Below are 17570 nucleotides of genomic sequence, written 5' to 3'. Positions count from 1 at the left end.
ATACTATTTCCGGTCATAGTGTATATCGAAAATCACTTTTTGTTCAAAAAAGATGAAATTCTGTGCAAACCGATACGAGCGTTCCTCATGAATAATTCAATTAATGTGTACAACTTAGTTATTTTACAGTCAATTGATCAGTTTATAATCTTAGTCGAAAATTAGTCGTACTTTTCATTCCGCAGTACTTCCGGCGTTTGTTAGAAAAGAAGGTTCCCGATGCCGGCCTGCCCTGTGGTAAGGCTGTTATTATTATATGTACATATGTCGTTCAGTCCATAAGTGAGTCAGCTATTCTATAAAATAGAGAAATCTTTATTTATTTACAACGGTTGCCTAAATAATTCATAATAGTATCTATAAAAATGAAATAGAGCAATGTTAAATTGTATAAAATATTGAAAATTCTGAACGCTGTTTTACGGTTATGTGATGAATGATGCCTTTTACGCGCGAAAATTCTGTAGGTCTTGAATTTAGCGTTTGTACCATAAAAATAAAGAAATGATATCTATGGTAAAGTATAAATTAGACCCATTTTCTAATTCGCAAAAGAATATCATTCATGTAAAAATATTTAATATCTGAAATTTTGATTGTGTACGATATACATATGCAGTCCTCGTGGAACGTCTAGAAGATTCGATTTGCCGCTTTAAAAATGAGACCATGCAGCCCTCATAAACCTGTGAATAATAAGGTACTCGTCTTGAAAAGTATCTTGAAGTTCGAATTAGATGTTCCTGAAAAAGCATTGAGGCGTCCTAGTACCTATGCCATTGTATTGATCTGTGAAAACATGGAAAATGTGTTCGCTGGTTCTCTGGTGTAGTTACTCGGTCGATCCCCGTATTCTCCAAAGAATAGTGAAGCTGATCGCCGCAACTACTTAGTTGATAAAGTCACTCTCATTGCTGGCCATATAGTGGCGTTCTCTTTTTTGGAGGAGGAACTTTTTATCGGACTGCTACGGTAAACGTAGATTTCTACATTTGTAGATGGCACTGCAGCAGCTTTGAATCAATTTTGTCCTATTAAGTGCTCCTATGTCCGCTGGTAGAGTCTGTTCGGGAAGAATGAATGCCTCAAATATTTCATATTTAACTTGTTTAAAATGCGGAAATGCCGAAAAATATCTATATTTTTTACTTACAAATTTTAGACAGAAGGTCTCTAAAAATATTTGTGAATCTATTCAGAGTATTTTTCTTTTTAGTGTTCATTTGCTAGTCAATAGTAATAATTGTACGGCCCTGAAATCTCAGATACATATACATACGTGTACGGAAAATACACAGGCTCATCATGAACTCACTTTATTGTGGGAACTATCCTCGTCACGCACCGCGTCCGTGCCTAAAAAGTAAAACTATCGTGCATTCGGTCTTTTAAGAAAGCAAAGCCATACGAACAAGTAGCCAAGCACAGGCAAGCAACAACCTTGCTAGCAATCGTTGATGCTTGAATAAAATTGCTCGATGAAATTGGATGGGATCCAATTATACATTGTATAATTCCGTAGTATGCGGTGATAATAGTCATGATAATGGTGAACAACGACTAAGATTGAATTAACCGTTCCTTGAGAAACTATGAGGATAATAGGCATTTTTTATTATTGTTTATTGCACCATTCAAAAGGTTAGAAAAAAATAATTCATTGTCCCATTGTATGGATAAACAGTTGATTTTATTTAACTTTATTTTTATTTTTCGTGACAACTTTCATACATTGATACAAGAGTAAAGTATATAATTTGATATGCCTAATTCATTTTCAGATCTATATACATATATAATAACTGCCATGCAAGTAATTGAATGGCATCTACCAAGTAAAAATGTAATGTTTTCGTTTCGTTACAGGCTAAATTGTCTCTCTACAGTATAAAGTGAATTTTTCAAGTTCCTGGTGTGAAAATATGAGCAGGGATGTATTTCAATACACATATCGATTGTTGTCGCCGTAAGAATAAAGACTCAGCGTTCTAAAGAAAGTACATGAACGCAATGTTACGTCACAGAAGGTCGTTCGTTGAATAGAGAGAAAGACATTTTTTTTGGCGCCACTCTGAAACCGGATAAAGGTTTTTTTTCTCGGCGTATCTTGCGCATTTAATGTTATTATCTATTTACTTTTAATCATTAATTTAATAGTTCAACGAGGATTGTTGGTGGTGTTGATACGGCGAGGAGCTTAACTCCGGTAACCTAGCTTTATGAAGTCTAATGAAACTCATACAGCTAGATAACCAAAGAAAATGTCCCCGCCAAAAACTGCCATTTTGGAATTTTCATCTTCCGGGAATACCACTCCATGAGCTGCTCGTCCTTGGAAATTGGATCCTAAAACAAAATTGTTAGGTACGAAATATATTCACTAATACAAGAAATCGATTTGACAGTTGATTATTAATACTAGGATAATAATATCTAACTATGTAAGAATACATATCAGAATTAAAATTTCAGGGGTGATGTTGGCTTTGTGTGATAGAAGTCTCGTTATCATAGCTGTGGAGTATCAAGCGGCTCACGAGGGTCTGAAAAGTGAAAGAACCGTTGACATTTCGGAGTGAAAGTCGTCTTTAACGCCGCTCGTGTTCTTAGGCTTCGGCGCAGATAATGCCCAGCGGCTAACAGCACTTGGAATTCTTATTTGTTGCCGACCTGCTCGTTCACGCGTACTGCTTTACTTTGCCACCAGTGAAGCTACAAAATGTTAGTCCAGGAATGTCTAGACACTACATATAGAGTTAAATAATTATGTTCGTAATCATTAATATGCACGGTGTTTAAGTAATACAAATTTCTTTAACGAAAAAAATTGTTATGTATTTTTTTCGATGGATTTAGTTGATCAATGCTTTTTTTTACATTTTTTCAAATTATACTTTTAAATTATATTACTGAAAATATTCTAGTATTCAAAATTATAAATGATACCGGTCGAAACTGGTGGCGGTTCCGGTCGCCATAGCGGCTGCTGCACAGTAGGGGTTAGCTATTTCGCAACGACGTCCATTTGGAGAAAGTTATGATCTTGCCATATCTCGTACACGTACCCGGATTCGATTTTATTTTCAATCCATTCTCAGCCTTTCAATTCATCTTTTGAATATACAGTAGAATCTCTTTCAATAACCTAAATATCATCTGGAGCTTAGCCTCCGAGTCAAAGTCCACGATGAAAATAGTCCTACGTGGATATTATGTAGATTTCGTTTAAGTACTGTATCCTTTTTTAATAATAGTTTGGAAACAAGTTTAACTTGAAATGGTAATGTATTTAGGGTACGTTGGTCAGTAGCAATTTTCAGTTGAGTAATTTTACTCGTTACAGTTATGTGAGCTGTGCTATTTGGAAGGAAATTTACTATGGAAATTGTCTACTGGAATGTGAGCGTAACGAATATTTCGAAAAGGACAATAAGCACAAGAAATTCAAATATAAGAAAACAGCCTTGAAGGAGAGTTAAACTAAGAACTGATTTAGATTTCAAATTAGCGAAGTAAATGTTATAGCGAACACTCGAGGGTCGTCATACGATACGGCTTGTTGATCTTTTCGATTATCAGCTAATTCCTCCTTGTTTGTCCCTAGATTTCGTAATACAAAGATCATTGCTGATGCGAATATCTGTGAATCGTTTACGAAGAAGAATATTGAGAGCTCCAGGAAAAGTCATTACACGTGAAAGCTGAAGAGCTACTAGAAGAATAGAAAAAATTCTAGTAAAGTAATCTTGAAGTAAGTCAATGCTCTGGAGTTCAACTATAAAAGCTTTCAGGCCTGCCAATGTCAAATAAGAAACGAAAGGTTCAAAGTTAAATTTTCAGCTGCAAGCGTCTGTCGTGTGGTATTTTGCTTGTTAAATATTACGAAGCCGAGGAAGAGAAAAGCCAAGAGGCACGTACAAGGTTAATGCACTAATTTCGCTCAAGGAATTCCTGCTGCGTGCAATTTCGTAAATGTACGCACGTTCCCAGAGGATTGAAAGACATTTTCTCTCTTGCGCGTCTACACATGCCCGGACGCGCACAGCTCTTCACACACATGCTCTTCGTCGAGAGCGAACCGGGTCACGGGGATAAGGAATACTAATAGCCTCCAGTTTGCACTCGTGCTAATTCGTACACGGAGTGATCGATGTTAACGTCTAGGAAGAAGAAGGAGGTGAATAATGTGTCAGGAAAGACAGAAAGTTGGCGATCCCGAGGCCATCCAGTAATCTTACCAAAGATAGAGAGACGAATGACGGGCCGCTTGGTAGCCAGGTGAGTAGGTGGGCAGATTATCAGGAAGCTAAGCAACCAGCCAGGCAGATGAGCGGGCAGCAGAGTTGCGGCCATTGAGAGTAACGATCACGATGGGCCACGATACAAGGTATCGCGGAAATGCTGTGAACTGATGAAACCTCGGTGCCTGACACGATGGATTCTTCAAGGATAGGAATATCTCCGGTGGCTAAAACTCTTGGGAGTATTTATAGAATCTGATTCAAAGGACCCAACGGATAGTATTGGAGTAAACTACAGAAACTATATGGACGGACTATCGAGAAGCAAGGAAATTTTATTCTCAACAACGACGACCGGTGTGGTTTTCAGATATTGAGGGTAAATTTGAAGGAAAGAGGAAAGTTTCTGAACGGAGGGGGGCACAGAGAGTCACACCTGGCGCTCGAGAGATGAGATCACTACCGCACTCACTGAGAAACTGACCCCGCGCCCCACGTTTGGGGCCACACACACCTTTCGCCTCTCCCACCTGAACCAAGAAGCTAGAACGGTGATTCGCCAGTTCGAATCGCTCTCTGACGTCACGGGCCCGAGAGGACCAATTGCACCTCGAGTTATCCCACCGGTTCCTTTCTACCTGCGAGGAGCTCGTGAGCTCGAGAGCGGACCGGTACTCCGCTATAGAGAGACACAAAGAGGAAAAAAGGACATTCCAACGAACACGGCCGCTTCCTAACGATTCCCATACGCTGAACACGTTACTACCAATGACCCAACTCCCTTGGAGCCTCCACCAGTTCACCATCTATCCGATCTCTCCTCGTCTCACCTCACTTCACCTCACTTCACCTCACCTCATCACGACCAACGCTGCCTCACGTTTGCCTCGCCTCGCCGCCTTCTGCCTGCCCGCCTGGCTGCTTGCCTGCCTTCCACCTCTACGTTTTACCACTCGTTTGCCGCGTATTTCGCCCATTCTACAGCAACGTCTTTTCGCTTTTTCAGGAAAATTCAAGGAGGAACGTTCAGGAGACTTCGCAAAACACCTTCCTGAAGATGTTAACTTTCATCGTTCGCTGGACAACGAAAGTTGGCTGTTGCTCGGATTTAAGCAGAGCGAAATCTCCAATTAGTAAAAGGGACCTCCGCTCTTGTGCGGCATGGTAAGGTACCCTGTGACGTACTCGTCTATGGGTGCGTGAATGAAATTTCGTATGCGTGGCAGGGCTGCCTTCGAAGGTCATCCCATCTCCGTCTAAATCCTCGAGATATTTCTTTATTTTGCGAATAAGGCGCCTCTTGTGATTTCAACTGTAAGGAAGATCGAGGACGCACGCGTTTGGTATTTCGGCGAAGGATTTTGCGGAGAAGCCGACGCCCTTCGACTTCCGCCGGATGTAAGACGTCCTTGCTTCGCACGTTTTCCGTCTACATCAGACTTCTTAGAGTACCGATATTCCGTCGATGCTCTTCACCACTGTGAATCCTTTGAACGTGTCTCTTGTAGTCACTGGGATCGCCTGGTGTCGTCCCGCGCTCTGTCGAACTCATTGAAATTTACGGACTTACGCGGTAAACGAGCGAGACTCAATGCCGGAGTTAGTAAATGAATAAGAGAAAGAGAGAAGGAAGTTACGAGCGTAGAAGAAAGTGGTTCCGATAGAAGTGGCGGGGTTAATCGATTAGTCGCACGGTTCATTAGGCTTATAGATCCAGAATTGTTGTATTTTCTAACAAGAAATCTTCACGTTTTACTTAACCGCGAAATTACCGATCGATGTGAATTTATTTATTTTTCTCATCGCCAAAGTCCGCACTGCGCTCACGATTCCTGAGCTTTTCGCTCGCGTTACCGTGAAGGGACTATAGAAATCGGTTCGCACCTGCCCGCTTCGGTAAAAAGAAAACCTCCGACGAACCCCCTAAACCAAAGTCTGAAGTAAGTTTATGGGTGTCTCGCCCTTCGAAGGGCCTGCACAGGTTTCGGTTAGTACGATGCCGCTCCCGTGTTTTCTTCTGGGGTTGGGAAGCCCGCCATTGTCGTTCCCCACAGGTCCGGCTCAGGTAGATTTCGAAAACCATGCCCTATGGTACCCTTCGATCATTCTCCAAATTCTCTATATGCAAGACTTTAGGTACTATAAAACCTTCTGTCGTGTATCCTTGAATAATTTTTATGGATCTTAAAAAATTGTTGCTGTAATGCGATATTTTTATTTTCGTTATCCATACAAATTTTGGCAAATACGCTCGAAATTCCTTGGCGGTTCGAAATCTATCGACTTTCAAACCCCTATTTATATATTTTATCTGCCGTCGTTCATTCCGGAGATAAAGCCATGAATGCATTGGTCAATTCTGTCGCGAGATCTGGCGTCTACGTTACAAATTTTTTTTTCACTCGTATCTTATCAGCCTTTTTCTTTATCTCTTGTATAATATGCACAGATGTATTTCTGGTTGAGAAACGTCAAATACTCACTGTATGGAACAATGTCCAGATACCAGACAGATTTTAAAGTAACGAGTAAAGTATAATTTTTACCATTCGATTGGACGCACATAGATATTACATTCTTCATTCGATACTGACATTTTTCTGGGTTCAGTAGTCATAGACATCAATACACAACAGATTATGAGTTTTAATATTTTAATGAATTTAGCAAAAGTGCACACACGTATCTAGCCAGCAGAATCCAATGATACAATTTTTCAATGTCAATTTTACATATAATATAAATTTTCCAGATGCAAGCTGAACGAGGTTTGCCGCACGTAATAAACTATCGAAGATCACCGTTTGAGGCAGATGACTCTACAGGATGTGTGCAACCATTAATAACTTTTTCCCATGGCGTACATTGTTAAGGCTCGGTGGGTCCAGGTAGATCAGTTTGTCAGGTAGGAATTCCACTGATGGTACTCGAATTTCGTGGAGTGCCGCACTAGACAAACGTTAGCGAAGTCACCACTGGATACGATTGTTTCAATTTGACAAATGACAAAAGGTGGGCGATAGATCCTTTTAAAATATTTGAGAATTCATGAGAACAATTATGATAATTTTTCTTTTAAAAGTCAAGAGACAACTATGCTTATTAATTCATTAATCACCGAGAAGCTCATAGAAATGTATCTTGTTGCAGGTAGATAGGTACGTCGAACCAGTCAGGGAAGGTCTAGGTCTTGGATCTCAAGATTGGTATACCATCCGTGAGTGCGAGTGAGACCGAGCGATGGGAGTTTGCGGACGTAAGAGAGAGACAGGGATACCGTAGGCGTCTAGTTGCGAACGGGATATAACCTCTGGCTTACGTCTACATTGCAAAGAGATCTTAAACGAAGGAGATAACGTGGGTGGCCTTCTATTTTGACAGTTCTCTCCATTTATGGAAAACGTCATGGTCGTATGCGTTGACTATTTTTACAAGACGTTTACTTCCTTCCTTCTCTTCTCTTTAATTAGCGGACATGGCTATGATGACAAGAAGGCGGTTTTGCTTGATGCGCTGACGAGCAAGCGACATTGCGGTCGCGGCAAGCCGTGCATTGAAGTCTCCACGCGACTAGATAAGTAACGAGTACCTTGCAGCATCGTTGGTTCCTCAGCAATCGAATAGAACCGTTCACGAACTTGAGCAAGTTGGTATGTATCTTTAGAAGCATTTAAAGAGATTCTAAAGCTCATGATTATGGAAGGTGACTTTACCTTTTTGTTTTTTATTTTCACAGAACAGATATTTCATCAGTGTATAGTATGCAGAAGATGAGATATGTCAGAGTGCAACGATTCTCCCTGCTTGCTCGGACTAGAGTGGACTCTGGAGCTGATGCTCTTCGAGGTAGGAAGACCCGGAGGGAAGAGCGATCAGCGCCATCACTATTCGAACTGCTTTCGCATCCCTGGAGAAGGAGTCCCGGCAGAAGCGGTGATGTCATCGGTCGTCGAGTAGTCGACGCGCCTACGCTTCTACCAGTTCTTGGTCTTGGAGCTCTTTCGAGAAGTCACGGGAAGGCTAGAGTGCAATTGCGCTTTGGTATATAATGTTACTTCACGATGGTCCGGGTATTATACCCAAGACGTCAATGGAGAGTGTAGAAGACTCGCGTACCGGTTATGCAGATGGAGCCTGGCTGGACCTCCTCGCCATCCAAGAGACCATCGTCTCCGGTTCTACAGCCGGCAACCGGTGCTGCTTTACTTTTACAATGTTCCTCCACGAATTTCTATACTGCTACACTTAATCAAGGACCACGACCTTCCTCAGGAATTACATATCAGTCGGTAGATGATATTTTATTGCTGTATTAAATGAAAAAATTTTGTACTACTGGATGGTCTAGATAAATTATCCGGTAGATTTTTTCATTAGGTAATATTCTACTGAATGTTTAATAATGATATGTATATCTAACGCAGTGTCAGGAATAATGGACTACAGCATTCCTACGACTTGTGCTCTTTCCCCGAAATGACGGAATTCACGTACCGGTTGGAATTCTATGAGCGAATCGCACGTATATTTCGAATGCGCGCTGCGTTCCACGAATACATTTGACTGGCACTCGCATGGAAAGCAGATCTACTTGGAGCATCAGCGGTGAGATATTATTAAATAAAAGCGATGCCATTTTCGGCGCTGTACTGAGCAACCAAGTGATATACATTATAAAGTTTTTGGAATTAATATCTAGTTACAAACGGAACCCATGTAAAAGAAGAGAGAGCACTAAGTAATATTATAGTGAACTTTGTACTTAGCTGAGTAATATTTAAACGAAGAGTAATATCCATCTTTCATTGGAAATTATGCAGTTCAATGAATTGCAATTACAACTGATTACTTGACTCGTGTCTCCCAGTCTTATGACTATTTGCAATTAGCTGTTACAATTAGTATTCTATCTTTATGGGTACTCTCGTCTCTCTCATTGTTCCTCTTCTTCAGGAACTCTCGATCAGCAATGTGGCAGAACGTTAAGGGCGCAGAAGACACGAGCCAAAGGTTTTTTCACCTATCTAGTTGATCGGCTCGTTGGCTGGTACTTGATTCGTGGTAGAGCTGCAGTTCTTCTGGATAGAAAACAAAGAACGGAACCGCGTTGGAAAAGCTTAGAAGATGGTTTTGCGGTGACAAGACAGGAGTGTACGCAGATTACGGATGCTGGCTGAGATGTCCGAGATAGCGAACGAATATTCGAGCACCCCAATGGGGTCCATTAGGGCCAACGGCAGTTGGGCTATTCGAGCGAGATCGGAGCACCGGGGGAAAAACGGGGGATCGCCAGGATGACTGCCGGCCGTTCGGCCAGTCCGCCGGCCGGTCAAGCCGCATTCCGTTGGCCAACCGACGCCTCGCTCTCTCAGACCCTTCGTCCGTCCTCCTTCTTCTCCTCCTCATCTTCATCCTCTTTTACCTCATCCTTCACCTCCTCCAACACTTACAGACTCTACTGTATAGCCCATACGGTCTCTACGGTCTCCTTCCTCGTCCTACGAGCGCAGCAAAATCCGTGTAGCCGGCGCCGATATTATTTCAACTGGATACTCTACTCCCCATATCCATACGGTATGCCAAACTACGCTTAATATACGATCATAAACTCTGAAATAGAACGTAACACTATGAACATTTAAAAACTGTTACGTACGCAGGCACATTAATTCAATGATCAGAAATATTTCGCAAGAATTTCCATTTGATCGACCCGGGATGAAAGATCCATGGTGGTTTCATAAATAAAACCAACGAAGTTGAATGTATTTCAGAGCGTAACGTGGAGGTTAATTTTAAATTGCATAGAAGCCAGAGCGCCAGGTCCTTAGAAAGAAACAAAAAAAGTAACATCAAATAGAATGGGCAACCAGAGTCCAGAGCCCAAGTCCCAGAGGCCAAGAAGCTTCGAGAGGCTGGGTCCAAGAATCGTGCCGGTTCCCTGTCGCCCACGCTCGCCCGTAAAAGTTGGCTTAAAATCCCCCTCCACGTGGTGGGGCTGATCTTTGCCGTCTCATTCTTCTTCTGACTTCTCATCTTGCTGTGCCAGGGCCCTCCCTGCCGCGCCGCATCAAGAGAGGCCTCGGGGCTCAAGAATGCTGGTCTGGGAAGACTGGGAAGACCGTAGCACTACGGCACCGCGTTACCGCGGTACGATACGACGGTAGAACTCGTGAGGAGCCGCGCCGAAGTCTCGAGAAACACCGAGAGGGGATTGAACACGGAGTCGGCTGGGACAAGTAACCGGATGGCCTTGGTCTCGAGACTTGGTTAGTTACCGCGTACTCGACTATAATCACAAGATTCTCTCATTCTCCCATTCTCTTGCTCTCTCGGGCTAGAAGGGCCTAACGCCGATTTCGACCACTTTTTAATGTAAGACCAGCTCCCAGGAACCCCCACTTACCTCGCCTCTCCTTTCCTCCCTCCGCACCATGCCATCCCACTCTGCTATTCCATCTCCCATATGAAATTCGCGAGTAGATCTTAATCCTTAGATCCTTGAATCCTTTTCACTCTCCTCCCGGACTCATTTATCGCCGATGGCCATTCCTTCTCCCATGCATGCTGATTTAACATGATCTCAATAATAATCTGATGCAGTAACTTGTTTGATGCTTCATATTCTTGTCGACGTTTATTCAAAATTTACTGACAGAGTAATGGGATTTGAATTCCCGGTGTTCCCTCAGGTCTTAGAAGGTTTCGATATGGCTTCGACAGATCCGTAACGGGTTTGTAAAATGGCAAGTCATTCGATACTGAAAAGGTTTTCAATGGAAACGAACTCCCTCTTATATTCTTTCTTTCTCTTTCTCTTCCCGTCCCTCGTTCTTCTTACCCGTTACAGAGTCTCCTTTTGGATCGCGAGCTCGAAAAATATCATAGCAGTTAGTGCCTTAGAGACGCAAGTCTCTGACGTGGGCAGATATTTATGTAAATTGTTGTCTTACTCCAATTTAGTTGAATTCGAACGATAAATTAGTGTCTCTTACGAGAGACACCGTGAAACCAGTCCATAGGTCAAAGAACTGTTAGTTCTGGGTCGGTACCTATGCGTCATATTTAATGCGGAACCAGTTCCCTCGTTTGTGGGGATCTTCGCGAGTGCACGCAATTCATCTCGTGGAATAAATACTTATTAGCCTTTTTAAATTTAGCCTACGTCTTGCGACCCTACTATTCTGACTAACTCTTATTTAAACGTTTCAGAGATTCACATATAAGGGATCCACTTGGGCTTGGCAAGATTAAAAGGCAGGTGTCATTATTAAATTACTACAGGTTGGGCGCTACTGATTCATTTTAAATACGGATGTGAAACGTGGCTAGGAAGTCAGAAGCTCTGGTGATGACATGTTCGAATTCTAGGTAGGACAGAGCACCATCACCATCCACGTCACTCTCTTCCAGAACTTTTCTACAAACTGTGGCAACCTCCTCTGCTGTGAGTCCTCCTTGCACTAGCTGCTTGCAAGTGCGCTCCAGGTCGCCAAAGCCCAAAACGCCATCCTCGTCGAAGTCTTTACATTATAGGAAATAGAAGTATCTAAGACTTTAGAAGAACTTCATAATCCAAAAATAGGTAAAAAGCATACCATAAATCTTGAAGGCGTAGAATACTTTAAGATCACGAGGTGCCTGCTCGGAAAATACCGACATCATCTCCAAGAATTCCTCAAAACAGATTCCCTCGTCGCTCGGGAGACCCGGGTCTCTGTACTTTGTAAAGACTTCAGATATTCTTTCTCTGAATGGATTTTCCTGAGAAGAAAAATGGGTTCGTGACGTTCTTATTTTATTATAATTCTGTAGATTAATTTTTTAATCATTTTCTAGGCGTTTACGTAGTACAACTTTATACACTAGTACCTTCAGTTCTGGTAATCGAGCCAAGCACGATAATGGTAAACGTAAATTTGCGGCTTCCTGTGGTGTCATACTGTGTGGTACCATTCCTGGTTCTCCCATCTCGCGAAAACGTTTATAGATTCTAATGAATATCATTACATTTTTTTTTAGTTTGAGTAAAACAATTAAGACGGCCCAGTGAACATACTCAAGTACCTAAGAATCTCTTTGCGCGTAAAGAAAGTACAATCTTGATAATCCTCGAGTTGCTCCTCGGAAAATGTAGGCACTGTATTACCCATGTGAATATCACTCTTGTAACTTTCGATTGGAGTTTCCTCACGTCTGACAGTGACGGGCAAACCGTTACCAAGTCACTTCTAATTTTATACCACTGATTCTAAGATTCAGTAATGACTAAATTTAACAAATAACAGTCACAGGATGATTGAGCTAGCTTTTGCGAACTTCCGTGCTTACTGAATGATGAGAAAAGCTTCACTGAATTCACTCCCTTACACTCAATACACAGTAGTACTTAATAAGGGTGTGTCTGGCACTCCCATTATCAGGGCCGTAGATTTTCTCCACAAAAAAAAAACCATCCAAACGCATTCTTAAATTAGGCAAATATTGAATTTTTTAATTTATACAAAGGAGAATTTACTTTAGCAAGTTTAAATCGATTAACTATTTTATTGGTATCAAACAAAAATCAGTCAATTCAATCATAGATTTTAATTAAATTTTTCGAATGGTTTGCAATGGGTTATCACAGAAACTATTACTTTCGTAATATCATACATAATGATCCTCGTATGCTTCTTTACAATCTAACAAATAATTGAGACATTCTGCGTATTCGTCCTGTTCTAAACCAGAATCTTGAAAAGCGTGAAACTTCTTAATACTCTTAACTTTCATTGCTTGATCGTGAAGAGAACTAAACATTTTGGAGAGTCCTTCGCCACTGTGAAGTCCAGCCATCACAGGAACAGATTTAACATCTGTAAAAAGAAAATTATAAGTTATTATCCTCAATTAACGTTAGAAGTGATAAATCTTTTAAAAAATACCAATGAAAAGATATTCTAACCTTCGCCTACAGGCCAGGCAGCGATATCACCATTTGCGTGAACGTTATTGTTGAAAATCTTAGGAAATGGATTTTTTATTTTCAATGGCTCATTGATAACTGTCAAATGAGTGGCCGAAGCATGACATGAATAAGCTAGATACATAGTCATCATTTCATGAACAGTAGAACAACGATACGCAGGTTTGGCCATTTGTTTTCTAGCATCATGAAGTGGTCTTTTTAATCTCTCCTCAAGTACTCCTCTTAGTACAATGCTTTGCATGTTTTTATCTGTGGTTATTTCGCAACTAGGTGTTAAACTTGTCCAGGGAGATCCATCGAAGTCGTCAAGAATGTCAATCAAGTCTCTTTTTACTGTCATGGGGAATGGGAGGCTTAGACTTATTGCAGCAGCTTTGCGACCCAGTTTATTTAGATCTGCACAAAGATCTGAAAGTGCCGATGCAGGATATGCTTTGTTTCTATATCGAAGAGTTACCGTATCTAGTGCAGTAGCCAACAATGCACTGCTATGATACTTTAAATCGCGATTGTATGTTAGATTCGCGAATTCTCGAGGAACATCACTTGGTAACCACCCACTTGTCCCTGCACATAAAGGGCTAAATAACGAAGAGTGTTCTCCAATGCTCTGCCAGCATAAGGCTGTGTTTACAACTTTGATAAGATTCGCTGCTGAGGGTTCTGAACTTTTTCCATCAATTGCTGGAAATGACAGTATGCTTTTGCCATATTCATCACGTAGATACTGTATGCAGGCTGCTCCGAAACCTGCAAATCCATCAGTGGAGTCTAAGATAACGTGGAACCCTTGCATCATATCACACTCTTCAACGTAGGATCTTATCTTGTCGCAGAAGTCTTCGGAATACTGTGCATTTTTCCATATATTCAATCCATAATTAAATATATCGAATGGTTGGGAGGTGCATGCATGTTTGTACTGTTTGAGAATGTTTATCGTTCTTGGATGGAATCTAGGTACTAAGTAGTCTACCCAACTGTTCACTTCACTTTCCAAATCAAATTTTCTTGCAGATTCTCCTGCATTTGCTTCTAGACTTTGAATAAATGGACTCTTCGCTGGTGCAGGTTCTGTCACTACTTCTAGATCCTTGTTTTCCCATAGAGAATTAGACTCTTCAGAGTCACATTCCTCATATAAGTTTCCTTGCTCACTCAGATAGCCGAGAGTTCCTTTTAAATCCACAGCAAGTAACCTAGGGGTAAATGTTACTTCTTTCTGGAAGAATACTGTACATTTGTGATTCCTAACATATCATACAGTGAGTTAAGTTACACGTACTCTCTGTGTTTCTCCTTGTCTGTATAAGACATCATGGTTTATATCCGAGGGATGGTCTTGGTCATATGAAAAATTTGATTCCTAAACAAATTTTAATTCTCATAATAATTTACACTTTTACATTAAAATTACAAAATCCTTTTAAAACTTAAGTAAATGTAGAGTTTCTAAAACAATATGATTGTTTACCTGAATGTTCCACCAATGTGTTCCAATAAAATTGGAGTAATGCCCAAATTGAAAACTAAGTATTTCACGAGCTGTCATTTTCGATTTATAATGAATATGTGAACACTGAAATTATAGACTTTCTAAATATCTGTTAAGATATCGTAAATATATAAGTAAGGTGAAAAAAAGGTTGTAGTTTTCACGTTATTTTAAAATCAGATCGACCTGCACCAACTACACACAATTCAGGTTATGACGCACAAATATTTCGCCATCTAACGTTTAGTGTATGTACTAAAACACTCTTAAAAATATGTACAAAAAATTGATAATCTCGTTCAAGCCACATCATAATAAACGCGCCTGCCGTAAGGCAACCAGAAATTTAATTTTTAGACAGTAGTCACTGATCGTCACTCCTAGATTCTGATACCATCTGCTGGTCCAGGAAATGATTTATTCACAGCAGGTATAATTAAGAGCCATTTATTTTACTAGAAATATTTCATATATGAGATGTTAGATGGGCTATGTGTAGACCTATATAAGTATCCTTTTATACAGTAAATAATTATTTCTGCAGCTAATTGCTGTTTTGGGGTATTGTATGCATCCCACAATGTTTGGCTCTATCAAATCGATTTTGAAAATTTAAATTTATAAGTGAATCCTTTATTATCAAAATCTCCACCCATTAGAACCCTTAATACTCCACGTGTATGTAATCTTCCTAGAAATTTTCCTCTTTACAAAATGTAACCTACTTTGTTAAGTGAGTCTGTTTTAAACTTTGTGCATGTAAACTATTCTACTTAGGCATTACTAAACATGATAATGGTACAACAGATCAGCCACTAATAATGAAATATAATTTGTTACAGATTCTGAGTATACGATAGGTTTCATGGGAGTGTCACCTCTTCTTCGAAACATCCTTATAGGCATCCCTATAGGGGTCACCTTTTTGGATACTGTTGGGTATGTTGCTCGCGTAGAGGGAATATCGATGCAACCAGCTTTAAATCCTGACAAGACGCAAACAGATTATGTCTTTTTAAATCGTTGGTCTATTCGAAATTACGAGATTCAACGGGGTGATATTGTATCTTTTATTTCTCCAAAGCACCCTAATCAAAAGCTTATAAAACGAGTGGTTGGACTTTCTGGTGATGTTATAGGCACTTTGGGGTACAAGTCGGAGATCCTTCAGGTTAATAAAGAATTAGCAGATAATATTAAGACGTGATATAATATTACATATTTTTATTTGCATTTATTACAGATTCCCGATGGCCACTGCTGGCTAGAAGGAGATCATACAGGACATTCCATGGACTCTAATACATTTGGGCCAATTTCTCTGGGTCTAATCACTGCTAAAGCTACCTGTGTAGTGTGGCCACCAAAACGGTGGCAATATTTAGATGCTTCCCTTCCAGACAATCGAATGCCATTGAATATTGCAACGATTCCAGCTACTTCATAAAATGCGGGCTGTCAGCTTTGTTAAACGTTTACAGTGGGATCTTCCTGGTACTGTCTGTAGACATGGCTTAACGATAGGTGATGTAGACAATGATGGAGATAACGAACTCGTGGTCGGTACTGCAGAAGGCGAACTCTACATATTCAAAGTATTTATTCTTATTTCATACTTATCAATTAACAATAGGAAATATTAAACTAATTCTATATGATTCACAGGGATCGGAACTTTGGCAAAAGATTAATGGGTTGGGTCTCATAACTAGTGTGGCAATAGGAGATATTTTTAATTATGGTCGTAATGCTCTTGTGATTATTTGTGGTGATGGATGGGCTCATATTTTTTATAGTCCACGGCCTGTCAATCCTCCACCTATCAATTCTAATGCAATGGCCGTACATCAGTCACAAGTTCTTAAAGAATCCACTAGCCCAGATATAAATCTCAATACTGGTATGTCTCTTAACTTAGAACTATAATCCGTGTGATGCTTAACTTTAAGCATACAGTTTACTATTCCTTTAAAAATTATTAAATGATTTAGGACAAACCAGTGTAGACATGGGAACAGGTATGACGAATTCAATGAATTCAGATCAATTGGAAAATTCTAGTGAGACCGGAAACGAGTTCTCAGGGAAAATGGAATGTGTCCACGTTCAGAGAATCCCAACTAATACCAAAGTCGTACTCATAGCCGATGTAGATGAAGATGGTGCTAATGAAATGATTCTGGGTTTAACCGATCGTGTAGTACGTTCCTATAGATGGTCTAGCAATGCAGAATTAGGCACTGGCAAGTTGGTGGGTCTGAACAAATGGGAATGCGCTGATCAGATAGGAACAGTGACTTTGCAGGTAAATAAAGTGCAGAAAAGCGTCGAATTATTTATTATATATTGAATCGTAGACTAGCTATGGTTTAGGGTTTACGTTATTTCTTAGCATAGCCGAGATGGTACACCGACACTACTGGTGGCTCAGCCAGGTGGCACATTTATGAGAATAAAATGCAATGCCGAAGATTGCCGAGTAGGCGATGACGACTCGGCAGAGACAAACAGCGAGGCGGCAGCGAGTTGCGTGGATTATGAGACACTGGGAATCTCGAGGATGAGGAATCCAAACATCTCAACAGAGATAATCGGCGACCTGGAACCGGGTAGTGATGTCTTTGTTTCGCCACTTGAGTGCGAAATGACTATAAAGTACATGCCAAAGAATACATTATCCAAGCAAGGTTTTCTGGACGATACTCAACTCCATCCTAAAGCATTTAAACCCTCATCCCTTGAATTTCGACGCAATTACTCACAACCGGAAATGCGCAAAAGTAGTCTTGACGCTAACAGTCAGTTCCGTAAAAGAGAGTTCCTCAGTCAAACTACAGAGATCCGCTTCCATAACAGAATAGGT

The 17570-nt window shown here is 40.6% G+C and overlaps 3 protein-coding genes and 1 long non-coding RNA gene across 20 annotated transcripts; 2 read left to right on the top strand and 2 right to left on the bottom strand.

The window, feature by feature from the left end:
* The first annotated feature begins 40 nt into the window (after positions 1-40).
* On the top strand, positions 41-12029 carry LOC112494924. 13 transcript variants are annotated; one of them, XR_003060929.1, is made up of 14 exons: positions 259-516; positions 620-700; positions 1867-2087; positions 2158-2364; positions 2473-2721; positions 3344-4278; positions 5248-5405; positions 6994-7253; positions 7392-7598; positions 7712-7891; positions 7978-8530; positions 8666-10510; positions 11454-11525; positions 11613-12029. It is a non-coding gene; the product is annotated as an uncharacterized LOC112494924 (long non-coding RNA). The 13 variants fall into 13 exon arrangements; XR_003060928.1 differs by lacking the exons at positions 259-516; positions 620-700 and adding an exon at positions 41-237; XR_003060927.1 differs by lacking the exons at positions 259-516; positions 620-700 and adding an exon at positions 1191-1641.
* On the bottom strand, positions 10519-12394 carry LOC107271548 (calcium and integrin-binding family member 3). The gene is made up of 4 exons (XM_015747691.2): positions 12309-12394; positions 12114-12234; positions 11840-12005; positions 10519-11764 (listed from the first exon to the last, which is right to left on the bottom strand). Exons 1-4 carry the CDS (start codon positions 12392-12394, stop codon positions 11547-11549), a joined length of 591 nt encoding a protein of 196 aa, XP_015603177.1. The 3' UTR covers positions 10519-11546.
* A 374-nt stretch (positions 12395-12768) lies between these two features.
* Positions 12769-14927, bottom strand: LOC107271543 (protein misato). The gene is made up of 4 exons (XM_015747683.2): positions 14687-14927; positions 14498-14578; positions 13189-14434; positions 12769-13099 (listed from the first exon to the last, which is right to left on the bottom strand). The coding sequence occupies exons 1-4, from the start codon at positions 14762-14764 to the stop codon at positions 12891-12893; spliced, it is 1614 nt and encodes a 537-aa protein (XP_015603169.1). The 5' UTR covers positions 14765-14927; the 3' UTR covers positions 12769-12890.
* A 72-nt stretch (positions 14928-14999) lies between these two features.
* Positions 15000-17220, top strand: LOC107271540 (KICSTOR complex protein ITFG2). Of its 5 annotated transcripts, XM_015747678.2 has the most exons (5): positions 15559-15878; positions 15951-16302; positions 16373-16607; positions 16699-17012; positions 17081-17220. In XM_015747678.2, exons 2-5 carry the CDS (start codon positions 16156-16158, stop codon positions 17102-17104), a joined length of 720 nt encoding a protein of 239 aa, XP_015603164.1. In that variant the 5' UTR covers positions 15559-15878; positions 15951-16155; the 3' UTR covers positions 17105-17220. The 5 variants fall into 5 exon arrangements, 1 of the variants encoding a protein (XP_015603164.1); XR_001538670.2 differs by lacking the exons at positions 16699-17012; positions 17081-17220 and adding an exon at positions 15000-15137 and having other exon boundaries at positions 15550-15878; XR_001538671.2 differs by lacking the exons at positions 16699-17012; positions 17081-17220 and adding an exon at positions 15210-15385 and having other exon boundaries at positions 15550-15878.
* The last annotated feature ends 350 nt before the right edge of the window (positions 17221-17570 follow it).

The sequence above is a fragment of the Cephus cinctus genome, unplaced genomic scaffold (genome assembly GCF_000341935.2).
Source record: "Cephus cinctus unplaced genomic scaffold, Ccin1 Ccin1_scaffold0997, whole genome shotgun sequence".
Lineage (NCBI taxonomy): Eukaryota > Metazoa > Arthropoda > Insecta > Hymenoptera > Cephidae > Cephus > Cephus cinctus.
The sequence above is the reverse complement of the archived record's forward strand: the minus strand, read 5'-3'. Positions and strand labels throughout refer to the sequence as shown.